The sequence below is a fragment of the Lathyrus oleraceus genome, chromosome 7 (genome assembly GCF_024323335.1).
Source record: "Lathyrus oleraceus cultivar Zhongwan6 chromosome 7, CAAS_Psat_ZW6_1.0, whole genome shotgun sequence".
Taxonomy (NCBI): Eukaryota; Viridiplantae; Streptophyta; class Magnoliopsida; order Fabales; family Fabaceae; genus Lathyrus; species Lathyrus oleraceus.
The window spans coordinates 28,432,493-28,456,251 of record NC_066585.1 but is presented as its reverse complement, the minus strand read 5'-3'; the positions used below and the strand labels follow the sequence as shown (position 1 = coordinate 28,456,251).

At 37.1% G+C, this 23,759-nt stretch overlaps 2 protein-coding genes across 2 annotated transcripts; one reads left to right on the top strand and one right to left on the bottom strand.

Annotated features, from left to right (window-relative positions):
* The first annotated feature begins 7,890 nt into the window (after positions 1-7,890).
* On the top strand, positions 7,891-11,136 carry LOC127101022 (hexokinase-1). Its single transcript, XM_051038330.1, has 9 exons — positions 7,891-8,485; positions 8,876-9,026; positions 9,117-9,299; positions 9,435-9,509; positions 9,591-9,746; positions 9,839-9,937; positions 10,026-10,156; positions 10,306-10,387; positions 10,489-11,136. The coding sequence occupies exons 1-9, from the start codon at positions 8,214-8,216 to the stop codon at positions 10,834-10,836; spliced, it is 1,497 nt and encodes a 498-aa protein (XP_050894287.1). The 5' UTR covers positions 7,891-8,213; the 3' UTR covers positions 10,837-11,136.
* A 5,189-nt stretch (positions 11,137-16,325) lies between these two features.
* On the bottom strand, positions 16,326-17,783 carry LOC127101019 (probable 3-hydroxyisobutyrate dehydrogenase-like 1, mitochondrial). The gene has a single exon (XM_051038326.1). It carries the CDS (start codon positions 17,721-17,723, stop codon positions 16,719-16,721), a length of 1,005 nt encoding a protein of 334 aa, XP_050894283.1. The 5' UTR covers positions 17,724-17,783; the 3' UTR covers positions 16,326-16,718.
* Positions 17,784-23,759: the final 5,976 nt, after the last annotated feature.

Genomic DNA, 23,759 nt, shown 5'->3' with positions numbered 1-23,759 from the left:
AATAGCAAGATGGCAGATGATTTTAACGGAGTATGATATCCAGTATACCACCCAAAAAGCAATCAAAGGAAGCGTGCTAGCCGATCATTTGGCTCATCAAGCAGTGAATGATTACCAGTCTATGAATTTTGAGTTCCCAGATGAGGATGTCATGCTTGTTACTGATTATGAAGAACCTGGACCGGATGAAGGACCCGAATTAGGATCCCGATGGACTATGGTTTTTGATGGATCGTCTAATGCATTGGGCAACGGTGTTGGCGTTGTAATCATTTCCCCCGAGGGTTGCCATACGCCTTTCACCGCTAGACTATGTTTTGATTGTACCAATAATATGGCTGAGTATGAAGCATGTACTTTGGGACTCAAGGCTGCTATAGACTTAAGAATCAAGTTTTTGAGTGTGTACAGAGACTCAGCATTAGTAATCAGTCAGATCAAAGGAGAATGGGATACTAAGCATCCGAATCTCATCCCTTATCGAGAGCAGGTGTTGACATTAACCCCATACTTTGAAGAGATTACATTTGAACATATTCCACGAGAGGAGAATCAGTTGGCAGACGCATTAGCTACCATGTCATCTATGTTCAGAGTCAGATGGGACAATGAAGCTCCCAGAATCACCATTGAACGATTGGATGAACCAGCCTACTGTTATGGACTTAACGCTGATGAAGTAGAAGAGAAACCTTGGTTCCACGAGGTAAAAAGATATTTAGAAGCTCAGGAATACCCCGAAGGGACATCCATCAATGACAGGAAATTTCTGAGGAAGTTCTCCACTAAATTCTTTTTGAGTAATGGAATATTGTACAAATGTAACCATGATTCGACTTTGCTTCGCTGTATGGACAAAAAGGAAGCAGAAAAGATCATGGAAGACATGCACGACGGTATTTTTGGGACTCATTCTAGCGGACATACGATGGCCAAGAAGATTCTGAGATCAGGGTATTATTGGTCTACCATGGAAGCTGATTGCCACCATCACTCCAGAACTTGTCACAAATGCCAGATCTATGCGGATAAAGTACATGTGCCTCCTGCTCCATTAAACGTATTGACAACACCTTGGCCCTTTGCAATGTGGGGCATTGATATGATTGGCGAAATTAAACCTACCGCTTCTAATGGACATCGTTTCATCCTTGTTGCTATTGATTACTTCACAAAGTGGGTAGAGGCAGCCTCATTTGCTTCTGTTACCAAGAATATGGTGGCACGGTTCATCAAGAATAGTCTCATTTGCCGATACGGCATCCCTGAGAGAATCATCACTGACAATGGCACTAATTTGAACAACAAAATGATCACTGAACTCTGCACTCAGTTCAGGATAAAACACCATAACTCTTCTCCGTACCGACCAAAGATGAACGGCGCCGTAGAAGCGGCTAATAAGAATATTAAGAAGATTATACAAAAGATGACGGTAACATACAAAGACTGGCATGAGATGTTACCGTTTGCTCTTCATGGCTATCGCACTTCAGTACGAACCTCGACAGGGGCAACTCCGTTCTCTCTAGTCTACGGAATGGAAGTCGTTTTACCCGTGGAAGTTCAGATTCCCTCTCTAAGAATCATGAAAGAGGCAGGCTTAGATGAGGACGAATGGATTCAGACTCGACTCGATCAGATAAATTTGATTGATGAGAAGAGACTTGCGGCTGTATGTCACGGGCAGCTATATCAGAAGCGCATGACTCAGGCATTTAACAAAAGAGTTAAGAGACAGGTGTATCAAACTGGTGACTTGGTGGTCAAACGTATCATCCTACCACAAACTGACCCCAGAGGCAAATGGACTCCCACATACGAAGGGCCATTTGTAGTCAAGAAGGTGTTCTCTGGTGGAGCCATGATACTTGCTACGATGGACGGCGAAGACTTCCCGCATCCCGTGAACACGGACATAGTTAAAAAATACTACGCATAAAAGAGACCCGCTAGATCGATGTATCTAGGCAAAAGTAAGGGCATCCCGGCGAACCAAAAGGGTTCGGGCAAAAATTAGGGATAAACATATAAAAATGTACACCCGGCAAGTCGAAAACCTGAAAAGGCGGCTTGGGCAAAAAGGGGTATCCTGATGGACTGAAAACCTGAAAAGGCGGTCCAGGCAAAAATTAAGGATTAAAGCGTATGACTATGTCCCGTTCTCAAACAACTTCATCCAAGTTCAAGGGACTGAACAAGCCAATCACTTCTATCCGACAGCAAGAGATGAGATGCTTGAAGACATAATGACAGTAGTGGACTTAAAATCAATAGGACTTTTTCTGCATAGCTTTCTCTTTGTTTTTGACAATTCCCTCTTACTAGGGTTTCTGTCTCCTTGTACACAAATTGCCTGTTTATGGGCCCTCTTTCAAAATCAATGCAATTCTATTTCGAAAATATGTTGTTGTTTTACTTCATCTGTTTTGTTTGCATAAACGTCCATTGATTTAATTTGAGTTGATATGTGCATCTGAACATGACTGATGTTTACCAAAATGCATACATAAAATAGCAATAGCAATTACTACAAGACTTCAGGATCAAGGAAAAGGTCTAACCATGCTTTCCAATGAATCCGTTGCTAATTCTATTCTCCAGCAAAACCAGTTATTCCCCAGAAGAAATTGGCATTATTCCCCGGCAAAGCCAGCTATTTCCCAGAAGAGGTCGGCATCACCAGACAGGTTGATCATCTCATCCATCCCCAGCTAGTCTTCTGTTGAATATTTCTACCATCAGACAGAAATCAAAAACCCCCAGCCGAGAACGGGTCATCAACACAAATATCTCCAACCAGTATATGGGGATTTATTTTCCCCAGTGGAGTCGCCAGGAAAAACTTCTCAGACGCATAATTCATTCATTACATCATTTCACAGCATACGCATGCATACAACACTCGCATTTATTTTCGCAAGCATAAAACATCTCATGCATCATGACATGGCATGAAGCCAACTCTCCTTTTCAGGTTAATTATCCTCCGGGTATTGTCGAATTAAAGAGTTCATCCCGACAGACATCGTTATCAATCACGTTCAAGATTCAGATACATCTTTCAGATATTCTGGTATCCTACTAAGGATGGCATCTTTAAGCCCATCCCAGACATTTACTACGAGTACGACAAAGATTATCAGATACAACCTAACGTACGGTTCATTCTGATTCAGCCCAACATATGACTTCTTCAGCAACGCCAATACGGTCTAACGTACGACCCATTTGGATCTTCAAATCCTCAGATACTGCCTAACGTACGGTACATTCAGGGGTGTAGTCTAGCGTACGACTACTTTCTTCTTCAGATACAGCCTAACGTACGGTTCATTCTGCAACTCAGATACGATCTAACGTACGATCCATTCTGACCTTCAGCAACGCCAATACGGTCTAGCGTATGACCCATTTGGACCTTTGAATCCTTAGATGCTACCTAGCGTACGGTACATTCCGAAGTGTAGTCTGGCGTATGACTACCCCTTTCATCATCAGATGCAGCCTAACGGACGACTCATTCTGCGGCTCAGATGCTACCTAGCGTACGGTACATTCTGAAGTGTAGTCTGGCGTATGACTACCCCTTTCATCATCAGATGCAGCCTAACGGACGGCTCATTCTGCGGCTCAGATGCTACCTAGCGTACGGTACATTCTGAAGTGTAGTCTGGCGTACGACTACCCCTTTCATCATCAGATGCAGCCTAACGGACGGCTCATTCTGCTGCTCAGATGCTACCTAGCGTACGGTACATTCTGAAGTGTAGTCTGGCGTACGACTACCCCTTTCATCATCAGATTCAGCCTAACGGACGGCTCATTCTGCTGCTCAGATACGATCTAGCGTACGATCCGGTCTGACCTTTATATCTCCAGATACAGCCTAACGGACGGCTCCTTCTGCTACTCAGATACGATCTAGCGTACGATCCGGTCTGATCTTTCATCCCCAGTGACATCACCCGCCTAATGGACAACTCATTCTGTTATTCAGATACGGTCTAGCGTATGATCCATTCTGATCCTTTATCCCCAGCAGCGTATGACACACTCTGACTCCCCAGCGAAGTCGACAACCTAATGGATGACTCACTATACGGTCTAGCGTATGACCCGGTGTGGCACCCATGTCTTCAAATTGGTCTAACGTACGACGCAATTTGAAGCTCTCATCATCAAACTTCCTGGATGGCATCTTTAAGCCCATCTCCATCAAGACCAATTGACAAGTGCAAATTTTTAGGGCATTCTAGTGTTCAATAACCTTCCACCTCCAGACCACGAATGGCATACATACCATTCTAACTCTCTCGGTTCAAGAATATTGAACAGGGGCAGCTGTCATACCCCAAAATTTGCCCGTTAATCTTTCAGAACATTTTTCTAAGGCACTCCAACTTATTCTGCAAGTCACTGACCTTAAAGGAACAGAAGCCCAGCTCACAACAAGCCCAATTCGGAAAAGGGCCCAAACTAGCTTGCTCGCTAGGCGAGCAACTCCTTCGCCTAGCGAAGCTTGCGAATACCAGAATTGTTGGGCTTCATTCTGAGCCCATTAAGTCACAAATGGCCTGCTCGCTAGGCGAGCAACTCCTTCGTCTAGCGAACCCTTTGCTACAACGTTCGCCTAGCGAAGCTAGCGAATATCAGAAATTTTGGGCTTCCTTCTGAGCCCATTAGGTCACCACAATCACTATAAATATCGGCACTTCAGCCACGAAAATGGACAGACCAAGACGGACAGAGAAGGACGGATAGAAACCCTGGCATAGAAACCCTGCTAATCCAGAGAATTCAGAAGAAGGAAACCCTGAAGGCAGCTCATCCGCACCGAAGCTACCGCCGCCCAACTCAATCCGATACCCAGAGTGATCAGTCCCTTTCAACCTTGCAATTGCAAACAGGTTTGCGCATCACTACTGTCCTATGCTTCCAATCGGTAATCTTTACATACATAATGCATCATGATTAAATTTTTGGATATGTAATTTGATTTCACACGTGAATTTAAGTATGCCTGAATATCCTAAATGTTTGTCCACGCTATTCCTGTAATTATATGCCATAAAGTTCAAGGTTCCGGAGATGGTGCTGTTGTCAAATTCAAAATCCGTAGACGCTCGCTAGCACCTCGCTAAGCGAGCCTGCAACGAGTACTCGCTAAGCCTTCGCTAGGCGAGGCAGGGGCGAACGTAACAGTGGCTGTTTTTTTTCTTTTTTGTTTTGTCTTATGTTTGTCTTATTATAATCATGCATCATTTGGCCATGTGACTGCTGTGTTTATTTTGTGGTGCAATGTTCAATTGCACTTTATCTCGATATTCTAACCCGGGTGCTGAATTGTGTAAAGGCTTGCATATTCCCGAAGAAATGGCCGGCTAGGTATCCCACTTTATTTGTGGGATACCCTTATGAAGATGTATTCTGAATTGCTTAATTAATTTTAATGTTGGAAATGCATCCTAATTGCCTAATTAATTTTAATGTGGAGATTCACCCTAATTGCCTAAGTAACTTTAATGTGGAGACTCATCCTAATTGATTGTAATACGGAAATTCATCTTAAAATATTGCCTTTGAATATGTGATCTTGGACCTCTCTTTGTTGCCTTACAGTGTTACGATAATACGGTCATGTCCCGCGAATGTGGGGATATCATTAGCAAAGACCCTTCGATTAAATCATCATGTCCCTCTAAAATAAATCATAGTCCCTCGGATGTTGCCTTCGAATATATGATTTCGTCCCTCGATGACCCTTCGGTGTAGCCTACGGTTAAATGATGATAGTCCCTTCGAATGTTAAGGTATCCTTACAACTGTTGCCTTCAATGACCAATCGACGACCCTACGATGACCCTTTTACATCCAAAGGGTAAAACTACTTATTCCTCAATAATAAGGACAGTTTTACCCTCATAATGAGAGGAAATGCCTATAAAGACCTTGGGTAGGTATAACTCTTAATTGCTGGCTCACAACCTAAAACATTTTTCACATCTCACGCCTTTCAAACTATCTTTGGAAAATCACCACTTGGTATACATTCATACTAGAATCATTACCGAGTTATATTTTTCTAAACAATTTTCAAAACTAAACGAGATAACCACTTTGTATACATTCATACGAGAATCATTACAAAGTTAAATTCTCTTTTCAAAATATTTTTCTAAACAATTCACAAACACTTTTTCAGACAAGAAAATAACATAAGTGATCAAGCAATTAAGAGCCCATGGATAACCATGGATACAAAGGGTGCTAACACCTTCCCTTTGTATAATGTACCTCCCGAACCCAAAATCTAATTAAGGTCTTTCCTGTTCTTTTCCACCTTTCCTTATTGGATAAAAGAAAAGTCGGTGGCGACTCTTGCTAACCGCGACATTTGTTTTACCAAGCAAAAACACAAAAGGTCAGTTCACCGTATGACAGGGTGCAAGATATTCTCTTATTTCGCTTGATTGTACTGAGATGTTGGATTTAAAATTGTCGGGTATGGATGGGAGTATGGTTATTGATACACCATATAATGGTTCGGTGACTATTTCATGGGTCTATTTGAATTGCCCGCTGACTATTTATGATAAGAGTTTTAAGATCAACTAAATCTATCTATAGTTGAATCAACTCGATGTTATCCTTGATTTTTATGTGTGATTTTTACTATTTTTTAATGAAGATATGACAAATATACTTAAATATTATTTATGGAGTAAAAATATGAAAAAATTGCATATGTATACGATGAAATTATAAATTTGTTATATTTTAATTCAAAAATAGTAAAAAATCACTACTAAAGAATTCTATCTAAATCTTTTCCAATGAAAATATGCTAGAAAATTGTATTTTCAACTTTGTATTTATTGACCTTGAAAAAGACTTATTGCAAATATAAAATCAATTTTTTAAAAGAGCTTTGAAATTTGTTAAAAATTTATGACTGGATATAGCTTCTCGGAAGAATAGTAGATATGTCATACTAACAAATAAGTTTAAAATACAATTAAATAATTAGTAGAATATATCATACTTGATTTACAAAAATAATCTAAAATACAATTAGATCCCAAACATGCTCAATAACATTTTTTTTTCTTTTACGAATTTACAGTTTTTTTAAAATCGTTTTAAATTTAAAATCCTTAAGTAGCATTATCATATAATAAAATTATTAAAGAAATATATGTATTTTTTCAGCTTTTTAATTCTATGTTACCAAATAATGTAGTTTTTTTGGGATAAGGAAAAAGAATATATCTTTAATGTAATTTAATAATGTGGAATTTTTTGAAAAAAGGACTTTTGTAAACTTCTTTTTCTCACACATGTTGGTTTTGACATTGTCCTGTCCTTTTTTTAACAAACAAACAAATAAATATGTCTTTAGTGTAAAAATATTTAAATGATGCTCCATTTCTATTTAATTCTTTATTATTATTTTCTATACATAAGTTAAATATGCTCTATAATTTTTTATATACATAATTACTTCATAAAAATAAATTGGCTTGATCACTTGTTACAGTTGGAAAATCTACTGAAATAAACAGTATGAAAATTATTATTCAAATATAAATTACTTTATCTTTAAATTATTTTTAACTATAATCAATTTTATATAATTAATTTATTCAAAATTAATTATTTATTTTAGGTGTGGAACTCACCAGGATACAATTATTTTGACTTAATTAATTTCATTACATAGTTGTCATCTAGACTATGTTTAGAAAGATGGTAGTATAAAATAAATGAAATTGTAAATATGATTTTATTTTATCTAACAAAATACCAAAACAACCTGATATGTTCCATCAATTCAAATATACTTTACTTAAAGATAAATTAAACTAATTTTCATTGTTATTGTGTGATTAACTAAACAAATAACTAATTTTCCATTCCTACAGAATCAGATCTAAAACTTTTGTTGTTGTTTTGTTTTTCTATATGTCTGATTTCCTATGTTTCTTCATTCATTCATGTTTCTTCAACTTGTCTGTCATTTCACCTTTCTTTCCTAACCCCTAACTCTACACTCTCATTTTCTCACACCATGCACACCCAACCCAATAACTACACCAACAAGAATCTTTGAGACTTTCCCAATCAAATTTCAATCCTGGGTTTTTCTCATTCAACCATAAAGCTTCCGACTTTCTAGGAATCGGATTTGGATTTGTCTTTTTTTTTATATCATGGGTAGAGTTGCAGTGGGAGCTGCGGTTGTTTGTACCGCCGCCGTCTGTGCTGCGGCGGCGCTGGTGGTTCGCCACCGTATGATAAATTCGAGAAAGTGGACACGTGGATTGGCTATATTGAAGGAGTTTGAGGAAAAGTGTGGGACCCCTATTGGGAAGCTTAGACAGTTGGCTGATGCTATGGATGTTGAGATGCATGCTGGTCTTGCATCTGAAGGTGGCAGTAAGCTTAGTATGTTAATCAGCTATGTTGATAATCTTCCAACTGGGTCAGTAAATTCATCATTTTTTCTGAATTTTTGTTCATGATTTGATATAGTTTATGTTCTGATTTCATTAATATGCAGTTGACTTTTGTGATGTTTTTTTTGTCAAATTCTCAAAGTGATTTCAGTTTTTAATTCAGTCCGTGACTTGTAGATTATATTCTGCTTGATTGATATGAAAAAAAGTAGTTGATAAAAGGTTCTGTTTATTTATTACAAACACACTCTTTGTTTCTACTTTTGGAGATGACAGAATTGATTTTGATATCTTTGATGTTCTTGAGTAGAATTGATTTTTTCTTGAAGCTAGAATTTGAAACTTTTGCGTCTGCGAATGATTTTTACTTTTTAGCCTCGACTTTGTTGTTCAATCCGTGTTTCCAACTTTTGTAGGGATGAGGAAGGACTGTATTATGCACTAGATCTTGGTGGCACAAACTTCCGCGTTCTTCGTGTTCATTTAGGTGGAAAAGATAAAGGTGTTATTAACCAAGAGTTCGATGAAGTTTCAATTCCTCCTCATTTGATGACTGGTTCTTCAGAGGTGAGTGTGTTGTCGAAAAATCATTAAGCGCGTTGAGTTTGCCTACACTCGGATGGATATGTATTTATTGAATTCTGTTGTATGTTACAGGGATTGTTTGATTTTATAGCTGCAGCTCTTGCAAAATTTGTTGAGTCGGAACCGGAAGGTTTTCATCCTCCACCTGGAAGACAAAGAGAACTCGGTTTTACGTTCTCGTTCCCAGTGAAGCAAACATCAATTTCATCTGGGACTCTAATAAAGTGGACTAAGGGTTTCAGTATTGATGATACCGTAATTCTTCTTACATTGATTGTTTTGTGATGCATCCAGATATTCGAATGAGTCTCTCTCTATTTGAAACACATGTTACAGTTCTCTTTTTGTTGTTGCCTTGAGTTTTACAGTTCCCTTATGGCTTGCTTGTAGGTTGGCGAAGACGTGGTGGGAGAACTAACCAAGTCCTTGGAAAAAATTGGCCTGGATATGCGGGTTGCGGCTTTAGTAAGTCTCGCTCTCGTCTTTTAGAATTTCTTTCTTTTTTTATAGTAAGAATTTGAAAACTAACTTGATGATGTTATGCAGGTTAATGATACAATTGGAACATTGGCTGGAGGCAGATTCTACAATCAGGATGTTATTGCCGCTGTGATTCTCGGTACAGGGACAAATGCAGCATATGTAGAACGCGCACATGCTATTCCAAAATGGCACGGCCTAATGCCAAAATCAGGAGATATGGTAAGGTTATGACTTATTAGGAGAGTTTCTTGTGTGATGTAACTGTCTTACAGTGCTACAAACTGGTGTCAAACTATGTCGTAATACTGTAGGTTATAAACATGGAATGGGGCAATTTCCGATCTTCACACCTTCCTCTAACCGAATATGATCATGATCTTGATGCTGAAAGCTTAAACCCTGGAGAACAGGTAGTGATAATTATTCTATTATATTCTTCGGTTTAAATTACCAATGTGAATCTGTAACATCTTTTGATCCTTCTACTATTGTTCACAGATTTTCGAGAAATTGCTTTCTGGCATGTATTTGGGAGAAGTTGTACGGAGAGCTTTATTGAAGATCGCCGAAGAAGCGGAGTTTTTCGGAGATACCGTCCCTCCCAAATTGAAAATTCCATTTATACTTAGGTTTGCCACCAAACCTTCGCCCGTTGATATCTCCTAATTTTCAGTCTTTGCACTATATCACTTGTGTTGCTCATCGCGTAAATCTTCATTGCAGCGCGTTACTTTGTGTAGTATTAGAACTTTCATAGTTTTAACTTCTTTTATATTAGGACACCTGACATGTCTTCCATCCACCACGACACAACGCCGGATCTGAAAGTGGTTGGAACCAAATTGAAGGATATATTAGAGGTACGCATGCCTGCTCTACTGATCATGCCTCGCATATCATCAAGTGAAGTGCTACGTTTTTGCAAACCGATGTCTTTTCTTACTGATTTCCTTTTTGTCAGGTCTCTAACACGTCACTAAAACAAAGGAAGATCGTTGTGAAACTTTGCGACATTGTTGCTTATCGCGGTGCACGTCTTGCAGCTGCTGGTATTTTAGGAATCCTCAAGAAAATAGGAAGAGACACGGTTAAGGCTGGGGAGAAGCAAAAGTCGGTGGTAGCACTAGACGGAGGGTTGTTTGAACACTACACGAAATTCAGAGTTTGCTTGGAGAATACGCTGAAGGAATTGCTTGGAGATGAAGCAGCGGAAACAGTTGTCGTTGAGCATGCTAATGATGGTTCAGGCATTGGAGCAGCACTTTTAGCAGCTTCACATTCGCAGTATTTGGGAGTCGAGGAATCCTAATGCCATTGCAATGGTAATTAAAGACCTGTAATATCAGTTTCGTTTTTTTGTTTGCATACGAAATCGATCAACACATCAAAGAAGCTATCTAAAGGGTAGACCATGTCCACTATGGGGATGCTCCGGTGTTGGTTACCCGGAGATTCATTATTTTGGTTGGAAAGTTTGTGTCTCTCTTGTTTTAAGGAATAATATGAATGTTATGAACTTAACTTTGAGTGTATTTGAGTGTATCATGTTTTGCGGAATGTAGCCCGTTTTCAACTATAAATAAAATCAGGACTATACATTGACAAGCTAGTTTTTTTTATCTGTAGACAAAGTGCTTATGACGACTAGAAATTCACACACAGTTGTGAGAGTCAGGTTCGAACTCTGGTGTTTACGGTCAACCTTGTGCTTGGAGATGAAAAGCGTTTTTTTTGTGTGTGTGGAATGCGTAACGGTAACTCTAAGATAGGCCACAACATAAAAAAAAATCAGTATCACTAACTTCAACCAGATTCCTTTTATCTCTTTTTCGATGCAGCAGGACCACCAAACCATAATGCTATATTACAACAGACACATTTTCTGTCTTTCTCCTGTGTGGATCACATATCACGTTACTAGTAAGTAAATGCTCCTCTCTGTGATGTAGAAAGGTACATCAATGTCTATGAGTAAAGTTATTTTAGAACTAAATGCAAAAAACATAAACTTAGGTAAATGTTAGTGTCTCATTTTCCAACACAACCACCACCTGAAAACTATCTTCTCAAAAGACAACCGCCAGTTCGCTCAGTCCTCAGATACACCATTTTCTTGCTATGGCATGTCAGATGTTCCTGGTATATCAAGACTATATGGTATCAGGGCCTGAATCCACTAATGATACACGACTTATAGAAGTTTTGATCCGGGATAACATAACTCAAAAAGAAGAAAAGGTCTTAATAACAAAGACTTCTCTGGTTTTAATTGGACTCCTCACTAGAACGGTTAAAAAACCCGTCAAATCCAATTATAAAATTGAATTGAAGTTAAAATAACCGAATAATTCATTATCTTTGGTTAGTGAACCGAATGTGTTGCACAATCAATTATATAATTGAACGAAATGACAACAAATAAATCAAACCAAAAATGAAATTAAAAATGAAAACGGCTTAAAACGAATTAAGTTTTTTTTATTTAAAAAAATAGAAAAAATATATAATGACTTGATTCTTTAACAAAAGTTTGGTTTATAAAAAATTGTCATCTAACGATTTTGTACGGTTCAGAATATTGAACCGATATACTAAATCAATAATTTTGGTTCCGTTCAATTCTAAGTAAATTGAAAGAGTTTGATTCGGGTGACTTTTTACTATGGTTTGATTAATTGGCCTTTTACTATGGTTTGGTTCAAACTTACTATAGTTCGGTCGGTTTTCTGACTGAACCATAAATAATCTTACTCCTCGTTAGTGGAAAGTAGATTTGTACTTGTTAAAAATATAATACGTGACAACCCCTAGTAATTACGGGTTGTTAGAGATTTTAGGGGGGTTATATGATTTAGAGCTAGCTCACGTAGAGGGCGAGAAATTTTGCGTATTTAGTATTTGTGTGTATATGAGATTGTCCCTCTCAACTTCAGAATTGAGATATTTATAGTTGTGATGGGCATTAATCCAAGGCCCTTAGAAATGACAACCACCTTTAAGAAAATGGAATTGGGTAGTTGATCCATTTTCCTAAGACTTCTTCTATATCGTTGTGGAATAGGGTTACATCACCTTCTACGACTGAACGCTTTGGAAAAGTTATCGAAAGAGTATGTACTCGAGGAGAGGGCGACTAATCCAGAAAATGGACACTCGATCTAGAAAATGGGCGACCATGGATATCCTATGGACGAAATGTTATATCCCTTACCTCCATATCGCCCCTTGTGGACCTTTTCAAAATATATCTATACACAGTCCCTAAAGCATGAGGACATGTAAAGGAAGAAGTAATTTCATTTCATTTTTTTCATTAGGATTAACTCGGAGGAAACTTTAAATGGAACATTTTAGACGAGGTTTAAGTTGAGTCTTTCAGAAGAGACTTTAGTCGAGTCACTATGGAGAGACTTATGTTGAGTTCTTCTATTAAGACTTTAGTCGAGTCCCTCATGCGAGCTCTATGTCAGTCCCTCAAGCGAAAATTTAGTTGAGTCCCTCTGAAGAGACTTTAATTTAGTCCCTCTTATAGAGACCGTGTTTAAATTACCCTTGGGGAAGAAAGGACCTTTAACGTAATCCACTGTTTGTATTTCCTTCCACGGGAAAATCCCTATTTATTTAAAAGGACAATACGAATGATGGACTTTTATAAGAAGATCATTATCGTCTTAAAAGGACAATACAAATGTTGGACTTCTACAAGATGATCATTGTCGCCTTAAGAAAATGGAATAGGGTAGTTGATTCATTTTTCTAAGACTTCTTCTATATCATTGTGGAATAGGGTTACATCACCTTCTACGATTGAACGCTTTGGGAAAGTTATCAAAGAAGTATGTACTCGAGGAGAGGGCGACTAATCTAGAAAATGGACACTCGATCTAGAAAATGGGCGACCATGGATATACTATGGACGAAATGTTATATCCATTGCCTCCATATTGCCCCTTGTGGATCTTTTAAAAATATATCTATACATAGTTCCTAAAGCACGAGGGCATATAAAGGAAGAAGTAATTTAATTTCATTTTTTTCATTAGGATTAACTCAGAGGAAACTTAAAATGGAACATTTTAGACGAGGTTTAAGTTGATTCTTTCAGAAGAGACTTTAGTCGAGTCACTATGGAGAGACTTTAATTAAGTTCCTCATGCGAGACTTTAGTTGAGTCCTTCTATTAAGACTTTAGTCGAGTCCCTCTTGCGAGCTCTAGTTCAGTCCCTCAAGCGAAAATTTAGTTGAGCCCCTCTGACGATACTTTAATTTAGTCCCTCTTTATAGAAACTGTGTTTAAATTACCCTTGGGGAAGAAAAGACCTTTAACGTAATCCACCGTTTGTATTTCCTTCCACGGGAAAATCCCTATCTATTTAAAAGGACAATGCGAATGATGAACTTCTATAAGAAGATCATTATCGTCTTAAAAGGACAATACAAATGTTGGACTTCCACAAGATAATCATTGTCGCCTTAAGAAAATGGAATAGGGTAGTTGATCCATTTTTCTAAGACTTCTTCTATATCGTTGTGGAATAGGGTTACGTCACCTTCTACGATTGAACGCTTTGGGAAAGTTATCGAAGAAGTATGTACTCGAGGAGAGGGCGACTAATCCAGTAAATGAACACTCGATCTAGAAAATGGGTGACCATGGATATACTATGGACGAAATGTTATATCCCTTGCCTCCATATCGCCCTTTGTGGACCTTTTAAAAATATATCTATACACCGTCCCTAAAGCACGAGGGCATGTAAAGGAAGAAGTAATTTAATTTCATTTTTTTCATTAGGATTAACTCAGAGGAAACTTTAAATGGAACATTTTAGACGAGGTTTAAGTTGATTCTTTCAGAAAAGACTTTAGTCGAGTCACTATGGAGAGACTATAATTGAGTCCCTCATGCGAGACTTTAGTTGAGTCCTTCTATTAAGACTTTAGTCGAGTCCCTCATGCGAGCTCTAGTTCAGTCCCTCAAGCGAAAATTTAGTTGAGTCCCTCTGACGAGACTTTAATTTAGTCCCTTTTATAGAGACCGTGTTTAAATTACCCTTGGGGAAGAAAGGACCTTTAACGTAATCTACCGTTTGTATTTCCTTTCTTAAGGCGACAATGATCATCTTGTGAAAGTCCAACATTTGTATTGTCCTTTTAAGACGATAATGATCTTCTTATAGAAGTCCATCATTCGTATTGTCCTTTTAAATAGATAGGGATTTTCAGTGGAAGTCCAACATTTGTATGACCCTTTAAGACGTAAAATATCTTCATGTGGAACTCTAGCATTTAAGTCGACTGTCAAGTCAAATAAATGTACTACAAATAATAAAGGTTTTTCAATAAGATTCATACATTGCTAAATACACTCACATTTTTAATCAATCAACTATAATAATATATTAGGTTAATTTTAAAAATGAGTTGTCCATCCTCGAGCTTGTAGGATATGTTAGGAAACTTCTAGTATATGTGATGCAGTCCTTCTCAATTAGGTTGTAGTTTCCCCTGTTGGGTGGGCACGAAGACTTGTATTAAAACCAAGTCGCTATTTTGTATTTCTCTTCGAAACACTTTAGATTTGTATTTTGTTACCGCCTTTTGTTTGAGGGATAATGATCGAATATGGATGAGATCTCTTGTTTCGTCGATAAGGTCAGTGACGCTTCATAGTCCTACTCCATTCTCCTTTACATTAAATCGAAAGCATTAACAATGAAAAATCGTTGTCTAAGATAAATAAAACCGTTGTCTATTATATTAAGTTCTCCATAAGTCTTTTTACAAAGTTATCTGATTCATATTATAAAAATTGCATTCCAGATAATTTATAGATAAGATATTTAGGGTTACAACAAAAATGAATTTAGATAATAGTGAGAAATGATGACCTACAATAAAGAAAACCGTTATCGTCTTACTTAATGTAATTTTCTAATCAACAAATTTATTTTTTGACAAACATTTCTAAGCATGATCTTTCCACTTTTGGCAATAATTTATAGACATAAATTCACTTTTGGAAACGTTTCTAACCATGATCTTTCAACTTTTGGCAACAATTTATAAACATGGTCTGTCTACTTTTGAGACCGATTTTGAAGCCATGATTTATTTATGTCATTGCAAAATATTTTTAAAAAATATCAGAAAATTCATAACCAAATTATGTTATATAAATTATCCAAAAAACATATAATCCTATCAAATTATTTGATTATAAATTATTCAAAAAATTTATAACCAAATTATGTTATATAAATTATCCAAAAAACATATAATCCTATCAAATTATTTGATTATAAATTACATACCAAAAATCTTTAAATAACGATATCGGCTAAACTAGTGGTGTAGAGGTACACAATTTTCCAATTTAGAAAAAAGATTAATAATAAATAGAAAAACAGTATTATAATTAAAATATTTTTAAAAATGTAGAAGTGGAAAGATAATTGTTGGGGGTACAAGATAAAATAGTCCTACTTCTGCCATACCATTTGCCAAAGAAGCGATGAATACCAAAAACCTGTTTGTTTGTGCTCTGCATCCAATAACAATTGAAAAACTAAACAAAGTGCTTGGAAAAGAGAAGTCTTGGAACAACCAAAGTGCTTGGAAAAGAGAATTCTAAAATCAAAGGGCAGATGCACCATTTTCTTGCTGTAGCAATTTAGATGTTCCCCTATATATCAAGACTATGTGATATCAAAGCCTGAATACACTAATGACACACTACTTATAGAAGTTTTGGTCATGCATTACATATAACTAAGATAGAAGAAAATCTCTCAATAGAATGGAAAGTAGAACAATTTCAACACCAATTCAAAGATACAATTGATCTATAACATGTTAACAAGCAAAGGTATTATAGGCTATGATCAACAAAAACTGAAACGTATTTCCTTGTTTGATATACTTAAAACAATAGACTTGCACATTCTTTCTTCTAAAAAATTCATTGTTCATAACCTTACATTTCCTTCATTCTCCTCCCCTGTGAAACATTCGAAACCCCTTTCGTTGAAACATTCAAAATGAACAAGTCCACCATAGCACAACAGCATGAACAAGAAACCAAATTGAACAGCCAAAACATACAACATCATATGATTCATACTTCAGACAAAAGACAGACAACAGATCCATCAAATCTCTTATTACACAACCGCGACACTGTCTTTGATTTCAAACCAGAGGCGGTAGAGAAACATTGTTGAGTCTCTCAAGAACCAGAATAAGTGCCTGAGTACCCAAATCACCTTCCCCATGAGCCTTAAGCGACACGTAAAGCTGTTGAGCAAGTGCCAAACCAGGTAAAGCAATACCCAATTTCTCACACTCCTTCAAACAAATTCCCAAATCCTTCACAAAATGGTTCACATAAAACCCTGCTGCAAAATCCCTCTTCAAGATTCTCTTCCCGTATAAATCAAGCGACTTTGTACCCGCTGCACCGGTCGAAATGGCATCGAGGTACAACCCTACATCGAGTCCGGCTTTGTGAGCATAAATCATCCCTTCAATTAATCCTACCATTGTTGAAGCTATTGTTATCTGATTTGCCAGCTTCGCGTATTGGCCTTTTCCGCTACTACCCATGTAGTTCACTTTCCCCAATGGTGTAAACAACGGTTCGAGTTTTTTAACTATTGATTCGTCTCCGCCGGCGAAGATTGCTAGGGTTCCGTTCTTTGCGCCGCGGTCTCCACCGGAGACTGGGGCGTCGATTGAGTGGCAGTTTTTGGAGGATGCAGCGGCGGAGATTTCGACGGCGAGGCTGGGATCTGAGGTGGTCATATCGACGAGGATTCCTCCGGATTTGAGTCCGGCTAGAGCGCCGGAGTTAGGGTCGAGGAGAACGGAGCGGACGTCGGAGGGATAGCCGACGATGGTGAAAACGACATCGGATTGAGAGGCGACGTCGTGGGGGGAGGCGGCGAGGTTGGCTCCGATGTCGAGGAGTGGTTGGGCTTTGGATGGGGTGCGGTTGAAGACGGTGAGGGTGTAGCCGGCTCGGATGAGATGGGCGCACATGGATTGGCCCATTACGCCGGTGCCGATCCATCCAAGGCGTGTGTTTGATGGGCTTATGGGCACGGCGGCGGCCATGAGTTTGCGAACACTGAGGGGAGTGTTAGAGTGGCTGATGCGGTGGTAAAGTGTACGGAAATGTAGGAATGGCAGTGGCATCTCTTCTTTTATTTACCAAATTAGGCTATATTAAGTTATTAAGTGATTAAATTGTCTAAAATTAAACTTTTCAAAAAATAAACTTAAACTTATAAATTTGGATTGAAAAAGTAATTTCGAATTTTTTTAATTTCATCCTAGAAAATACCATTAGTGATAGATCATGTCAACTATGTGCTAAATATACTAACTTCAGTCGAGGAAATCTACGATGCCACTTTTAGTTTAAAGAAGGATAATGTTACTTGTTCACATGGTTTTTGCCCATTTTTCTACCAAATTTACTGGAATATGATTAAGGATGATGTGGTCAAAGCAACTTTGCAATTCTTTATGGATAGATGGATTCTCCTCGATTATAATTCCAACACGGTGGTCCTTATCACCAAAACTCAAGAAGTAGAGAGTGTCGATTATTATAGACCCATGATTTTGGCTAATTACAAGCATAAGATAATTACAAAAATTCTTGCTGATAGGCTCGTGCAGTTGTTGCCACACATTATCTCAAACTAGCATAAATGATTCATTCATGGTAGAAGCATAAAGGAATGTATTTGTCTCACATCGGATGTGGCTAACTTGATGCATAACAAATCCCTTGGAGGTAATGTTGCTATGAAGGTAGACATTTCTAAGACTTATGATACCTTGAGTTGGTCGTTTCTTTTATCGGTTCTTAAGGCAATTTGGTTTTAATCAAACTTTCTACAATTAGATACATTGCATTCTGCAACTGCCCTTTGTTTCTATATCTATCAATGGTAGTCTCCATAGTTACTTCTCTTCTCACATGAGGGTTAGGCAAGGATATCTCTTGTCTCCTTTATTATTTTGAATTGTCGAAAATGTCTTAAGCCGCGGGATAAACAAGTTGGTTTCAAACAACAAGATCAAGTTAATTAAGGCTTTTAGAGGCATGCATGTTGCTTCTCATACTTTTTATGCAAACGGTATAATGATTTTTTTCCAAAGGTTGTGTTTCTTCTATGGGTGCTATTCATGAATCGAAAGAAATGCTAACGTAGAACTTATCATTGCAAAATGGCACGGAATGAACTCAAACGCTCAACAAATTGAAAATGCAAAGTGAGGCTTAATATACACAATGGTAAAGAAAATTGTATTAAACTGAGATGAAGTAAACCTCACAATCTACATTAGAATAAGCGTATAGCAAATAAATACACACACTACACATAATGTGCTCAAAGTCGGTTTGTGCATAACGGCAACAAAAACGAAATGTATTACGCAAGAGTCATCACACTGCGAAATCGTATCAATGTATCAAACGAGAATCCGATGGCATAACGATATATAAATGTCGAATCCACAATTTTAAATTCGACTTTAAACACAATGAAATAAAATCAATAACAAACAACAACCACACATTATATAATAGGTTTAAATACACTTTTGGTTCCCCCTAATTTGGACGTTTTAAGCAATTGCTCAAGGCAACTTCAAGGAAACTAGCAACAATAATACTACCAAAGAAATGTCGCAGTCACAAACAAGAATGATTTCGGAAGATGGAGATGGAAGTTATGCAATTAGATTGAAAAGAAACAAGGTTACATGTGTAGAATGGGTTTTGTTTCTCACATTGAAGTTTTAATAAATTTAGTTAGTGTTTATATATCTCAATAATACTACTACTTATAAACTTGAATATTTGGCTAGTGCCAAAATGAAATGAGCTTAAGGTTCAAAGTACTTTTCATAATTTTAATTAACTAATTTATTAAAAACTTAATTAATTAATTTCTAAAAAGACATAATTAAAATTATTAATTAATTAGATAAAAAAATTAAATAATAAATCATCCTAATCATTATTAAAAAATTATTAAAAAATAAATTATCCTAGTCAGTGATTTCACGTAATTAAAAATAATTTTTAAATCCTAATCATCACTGCCACCTACGCAAAAGTGGAGGGGCCATAAAAATTCAAAGGCCATCAAAATTAAGGGACCAAAATAATTGGTTTTGTAATAGGGGAACCAATTGTTTAAAACGTCCAAACTAGAGGGACCAAAAGTGCATTTAATCCTATATAATATTTACAGGTGTACATGATGTTATCTGGATCAAAACGCAAGCCGACAAAACGTGTACATTATTAGCCATCACAAACCAAAATATAGTGTAAGCAAATTTGACTAATACACTAAAAAAAGTTGTTTGAAAAATAAAAAAATTAAGAAAAAAGACCATCGAAAAAAAATTCTTTTCGATGGTACGAGGAAAGCACTCACTGAATGAGAAACACTCAGTTGAAAAAAAGAAGAGAAAATCAAGGAAAAAAGAAGAAAATTGAGCAATACAAACTGAAAAAGAAAAGAATTGAAAATGAGATGTAGAACTAGCACAGTGAAAAGAATAATGACATTGGCTCTAACCCAAACCCTCGTTTTCCCTTTTGTTTGTATTTACCACACCGTGACCCAAGCCCGTTACAACCCAAAAGACCTCAAAAAGTGTGTGTTATGTGTAGTTGATACGAAAGGAGAAACTATTCAAATTTATGACTTGATATTGCATATTCTGAAATGTGAGTGTAAACACTTTAACTCAGAGAGACTTGATGAGAGTGTGATATAAGTTGACATGTGAAGCAGTACGTCAATCTGGAAGTGTGGAGGAAAACTCATTAGGAAAAGCAGGGACTATGAAAGGAAGAATAAAGGCATTGCCGAAAGATCTCAGCAGTATTGTGGTAAGAATTCAATTTTGGGAAGTAACACTGTGTCGTGTAGAACATTACTTGAGGACAATCAACGATCTAAGTTTGGGGTTGTGATCGATCACCATTTTCACTATGTTTTCGTTACTTATCCGATAAGAAACCAAGGATTCTTGAACACTTTATGCGCATTATGGTACCTTTGAAGTTAATTTTCATTTCCGTAAGTTATTTAAGCATTTTATCAATTTTTAGTTTATTTTGTATTTTTGGGATTTTATGTTTTGGTTGTCTGTGTTTGTGCCCTCCAGGTCCAGGTAGAAGATCTAATGGACTCAATGTGAGAAAGTGGAAATTTTCGGAATTTGAGAAAAGAATATTTTCCAGTTCATGAGGCCTGACACGGCCACCCGTGTCACCTGAAACGGGTCGTGTCAAGAGGAAGGCAAAGAAAGAACAAGCAATGTTCAAGACAAGGGCCCTGACACGGCCACCCGGGTCAGCTGATACGGCCCGTGTCAGGTGACCTGGGGCGTGTCAGGAAGGAAACAACAAGGCAGAGAGCTGACATGGCCACCCGCCGTGTCAGCCCAGACGCAGATTCTTCCAATTTTTGGGCTTTTTACCTGGGCTTGAGCTGCAAGGATGTTTTGGGGATTTCCAACCTTTGCCAAGAGAATTTTCACTATTTTATGAGAGTTTCTACAAGAGGAAAAGACACTTTGGAACGAGGAGAACATAGAGAATTGTCAGACGATCGAGAATTATAGAGATAAAGGAATTCGGAGAGCGGAAGATTTTCATCAGCGGAAACGATTGAAGATCCAAGTCATCCAATTACTTGTAATGTGTATTTTTTTATCTTGAATCTGTTTTGAACAATATGAGTAGCTAAATCCCCCAATACTAGGAGGTGTCCCTGATTTAGATCTGTAATGACTTTGAGTTTATGATTGCATTTATAATATTATTTTTACGATAATCTTTTGATGTGCTTAATGTTTTCTCTTTCGGAACAATCGAGATTGTTGTATGGTTATCAATTAGGGATACCCTGTATGAATCAGAGCATTCTTGATATAATAAGGCTTAACTTCACCGATAATTTCCTATGGACATATAAATTAGGGTAGAATGATTAAATGTTTTCTTACCAAGGACTTGGGAGAAAATACCCTTGAGAACTGGTAGTAATTGGTATTTGTTGATGCAATAGTGACTCAGAGTTATTACAGGGACAAATTATACACATTCCCTAGCATTGTTCCTCTTCCATTGCAAACCCTTATTTTTACAGTATTATTTCTTTTGCCTTTATTTATATAAATCGGAATCTAAAACCCCCGACAATAGTTTTTGTTTAATTGAACGATGATTTAAACTCGATATTAACTTGCAGTCCTTGAGATCGACATTCGTGGAATTTCCTCTTTATTACTACAAAAGGCGAAATATCATACTTGCTATTTTTTTTATCAGTAGTATTATATTATACAATTATTTTTTCAACTGTTGTTAATTTATAAGCACCGTTTATTTGGAAGTTGGAATTTTATTTAAAACTATTATTCAATTTATTTGCATGAATAAATTCTTAGAATCTTTTTAGATTTTATAGTTATGAAATTTATTTCATGAATATATATATATTTTTAATTTATATAAATTGAATTAGAAATTATGCGGTCCGGTCAGTGACTCATTGGTCTGATCAAATGTTTTGGTTTCTGCTCTTTGTTTAGTGAGTGGATTCAAACTATTCTTTTCTCGACTTTTCTTTCTATCAACTTTAATGGGAAATCTTACGGCTATTTCAATTGCAATAGAAGGGTCAGACAAGGGGACCCCTTATCCCCTTTCATTTATTGTTTGGTTGAGGACGATTTTAATAGGCTTATTTCCAAAGCGGTGGATGCTGGTTCTTTGCACCTCATTAAAGCTGCTAAAAACAATTATATGCCTTCGCATATTATGTATGCTGATGACATCCTTTTATTTTGCAATGCTAAAATATCTAATGTCAAAATTCTATGCTCTATCTTCAAGATTTATTCCGTTGCATCTGGTCAAGTAATTAGTCTGTTGAAATCTAGAATTTTTTCTGGCCATTTATCTAACAGAAGAAGAAACAAAATCATTAGACTAATTGGTTTCAATCATGGGGACATTCCTTTCATCGATAGTGAAGAAAAAATACATGACACCCATTGCTGACAAAATTCTTTCTAAGCTCTCTAATTGGAAAGGATCTTGCCTTTCTATGGCGGGTAGGCTTACATTGGTTAAACCTGTCATTCATAGTTTGTTTGTTTACTTCGTTAAATATACTTTTTGGTCTGTTTCTATTCTCAAAAAGTTGGAGGCTGCTTGTAGAAATTTCATTTGGTTTGACAGTATCAACATTAGGAAAATTTGCACTGTGGCTTGGAAAAAAGTTTGTCAACCTTTGGCTAACATGGGTTTAGGTCTAAGATCTATCATCACTTTGAATGAAGCTGCAAATCTCAAACTTATTTGGGATCTCATAAATTGTAATGAAAGGTGAGCTATTATTCTAAAAAAACAGATATCTAGACCTTACAGATTCATTGATCATCACATTTCGTCCATAATTTGGACTAGTATCAAAGTGAAGGTTCCCAATTTACTTCGAAACTCTTATTGGTCCATTGGAAAGGGCGATCAAATCATATTTTGGATGGATTATTGGGTTGGAGATCTTCTCATCCTTCGCATGGATCCGCTCTCTCTGATTCATTATAGTGTCGACCTAACATCCTGGTTGGAGATTTATTACAGCAGGGTTCTTCGCATATCCTTGACAATTGGTTTGAATGGTTCCCCTTTCTCCACTCTTTGATCGAGAACTTCGTCTTTTGCCCGAAAAATTCTGCTGATTTTCAGTTTTGGTGCAAGATTGATAATGGCATGCTGGGGTAAAACTCTTTGGAATCCCAATATTCCTCCTAGTTGTGTTATCTTGACCTGAAGATTTTTTCATCAAAATCTCCCCACTAATGATATTTTAATGGTGCATGGTTCTTACTTAGCCTCTAGATGTTCTCTTTGCTGCTCTACTATTGAATCCATTAATAATTTGTTTTTCGATTGTGGTTTCTCCATGGACATTTGTAACTGGGTTAGAGGCAAGTTGGATTTATCCACCTTTCCTACCTCTAATGCAGACTAGTTACATCTCTACGATAGGTCATAGCCTTAAGTTGCGACTGTGGTTGATGTGGCGGTCATCAACACTTTGGCCGAGATTTGGAAAGCCTGTAATGATTCAAAACATGGAAGAAATAAACTTACAGTTGGGAACTCTAAGAAGAGGATTATGC

Excerpts from the sequence above, each read along its gene's own strand:
- LOC127101019 (XM_051038326.1), bottom strand. The coding sequence starts at position 17,723 with ATGCCACTGCCATTCCTACATTTCCGTACACTTTACCACCGCATCAGC.
- LOC127101022 (XM_051038330.1), top strand. The coding sequence starts at position 8,214 with ATGGGTAGAGTTGCAGTGGGAGCTGCGGTTGTTTGTACCGCCGCCGTC. Across the intron at positions 9,510-9,590 it reads ATATGCGGGTTGCGGCTTTA|GTTAATGATACAATTGGAAC; the intron begins GTAAGTCTCGCT and ends GATGTTATGCAG. Across the intron at positions 10,157-10,305 it reads AAAATTCCATTTATACTTAG|GACACCTGACATGTCTTCCA; the intron begins GTTTGCCACCAA and ends CTTTTATATTAG.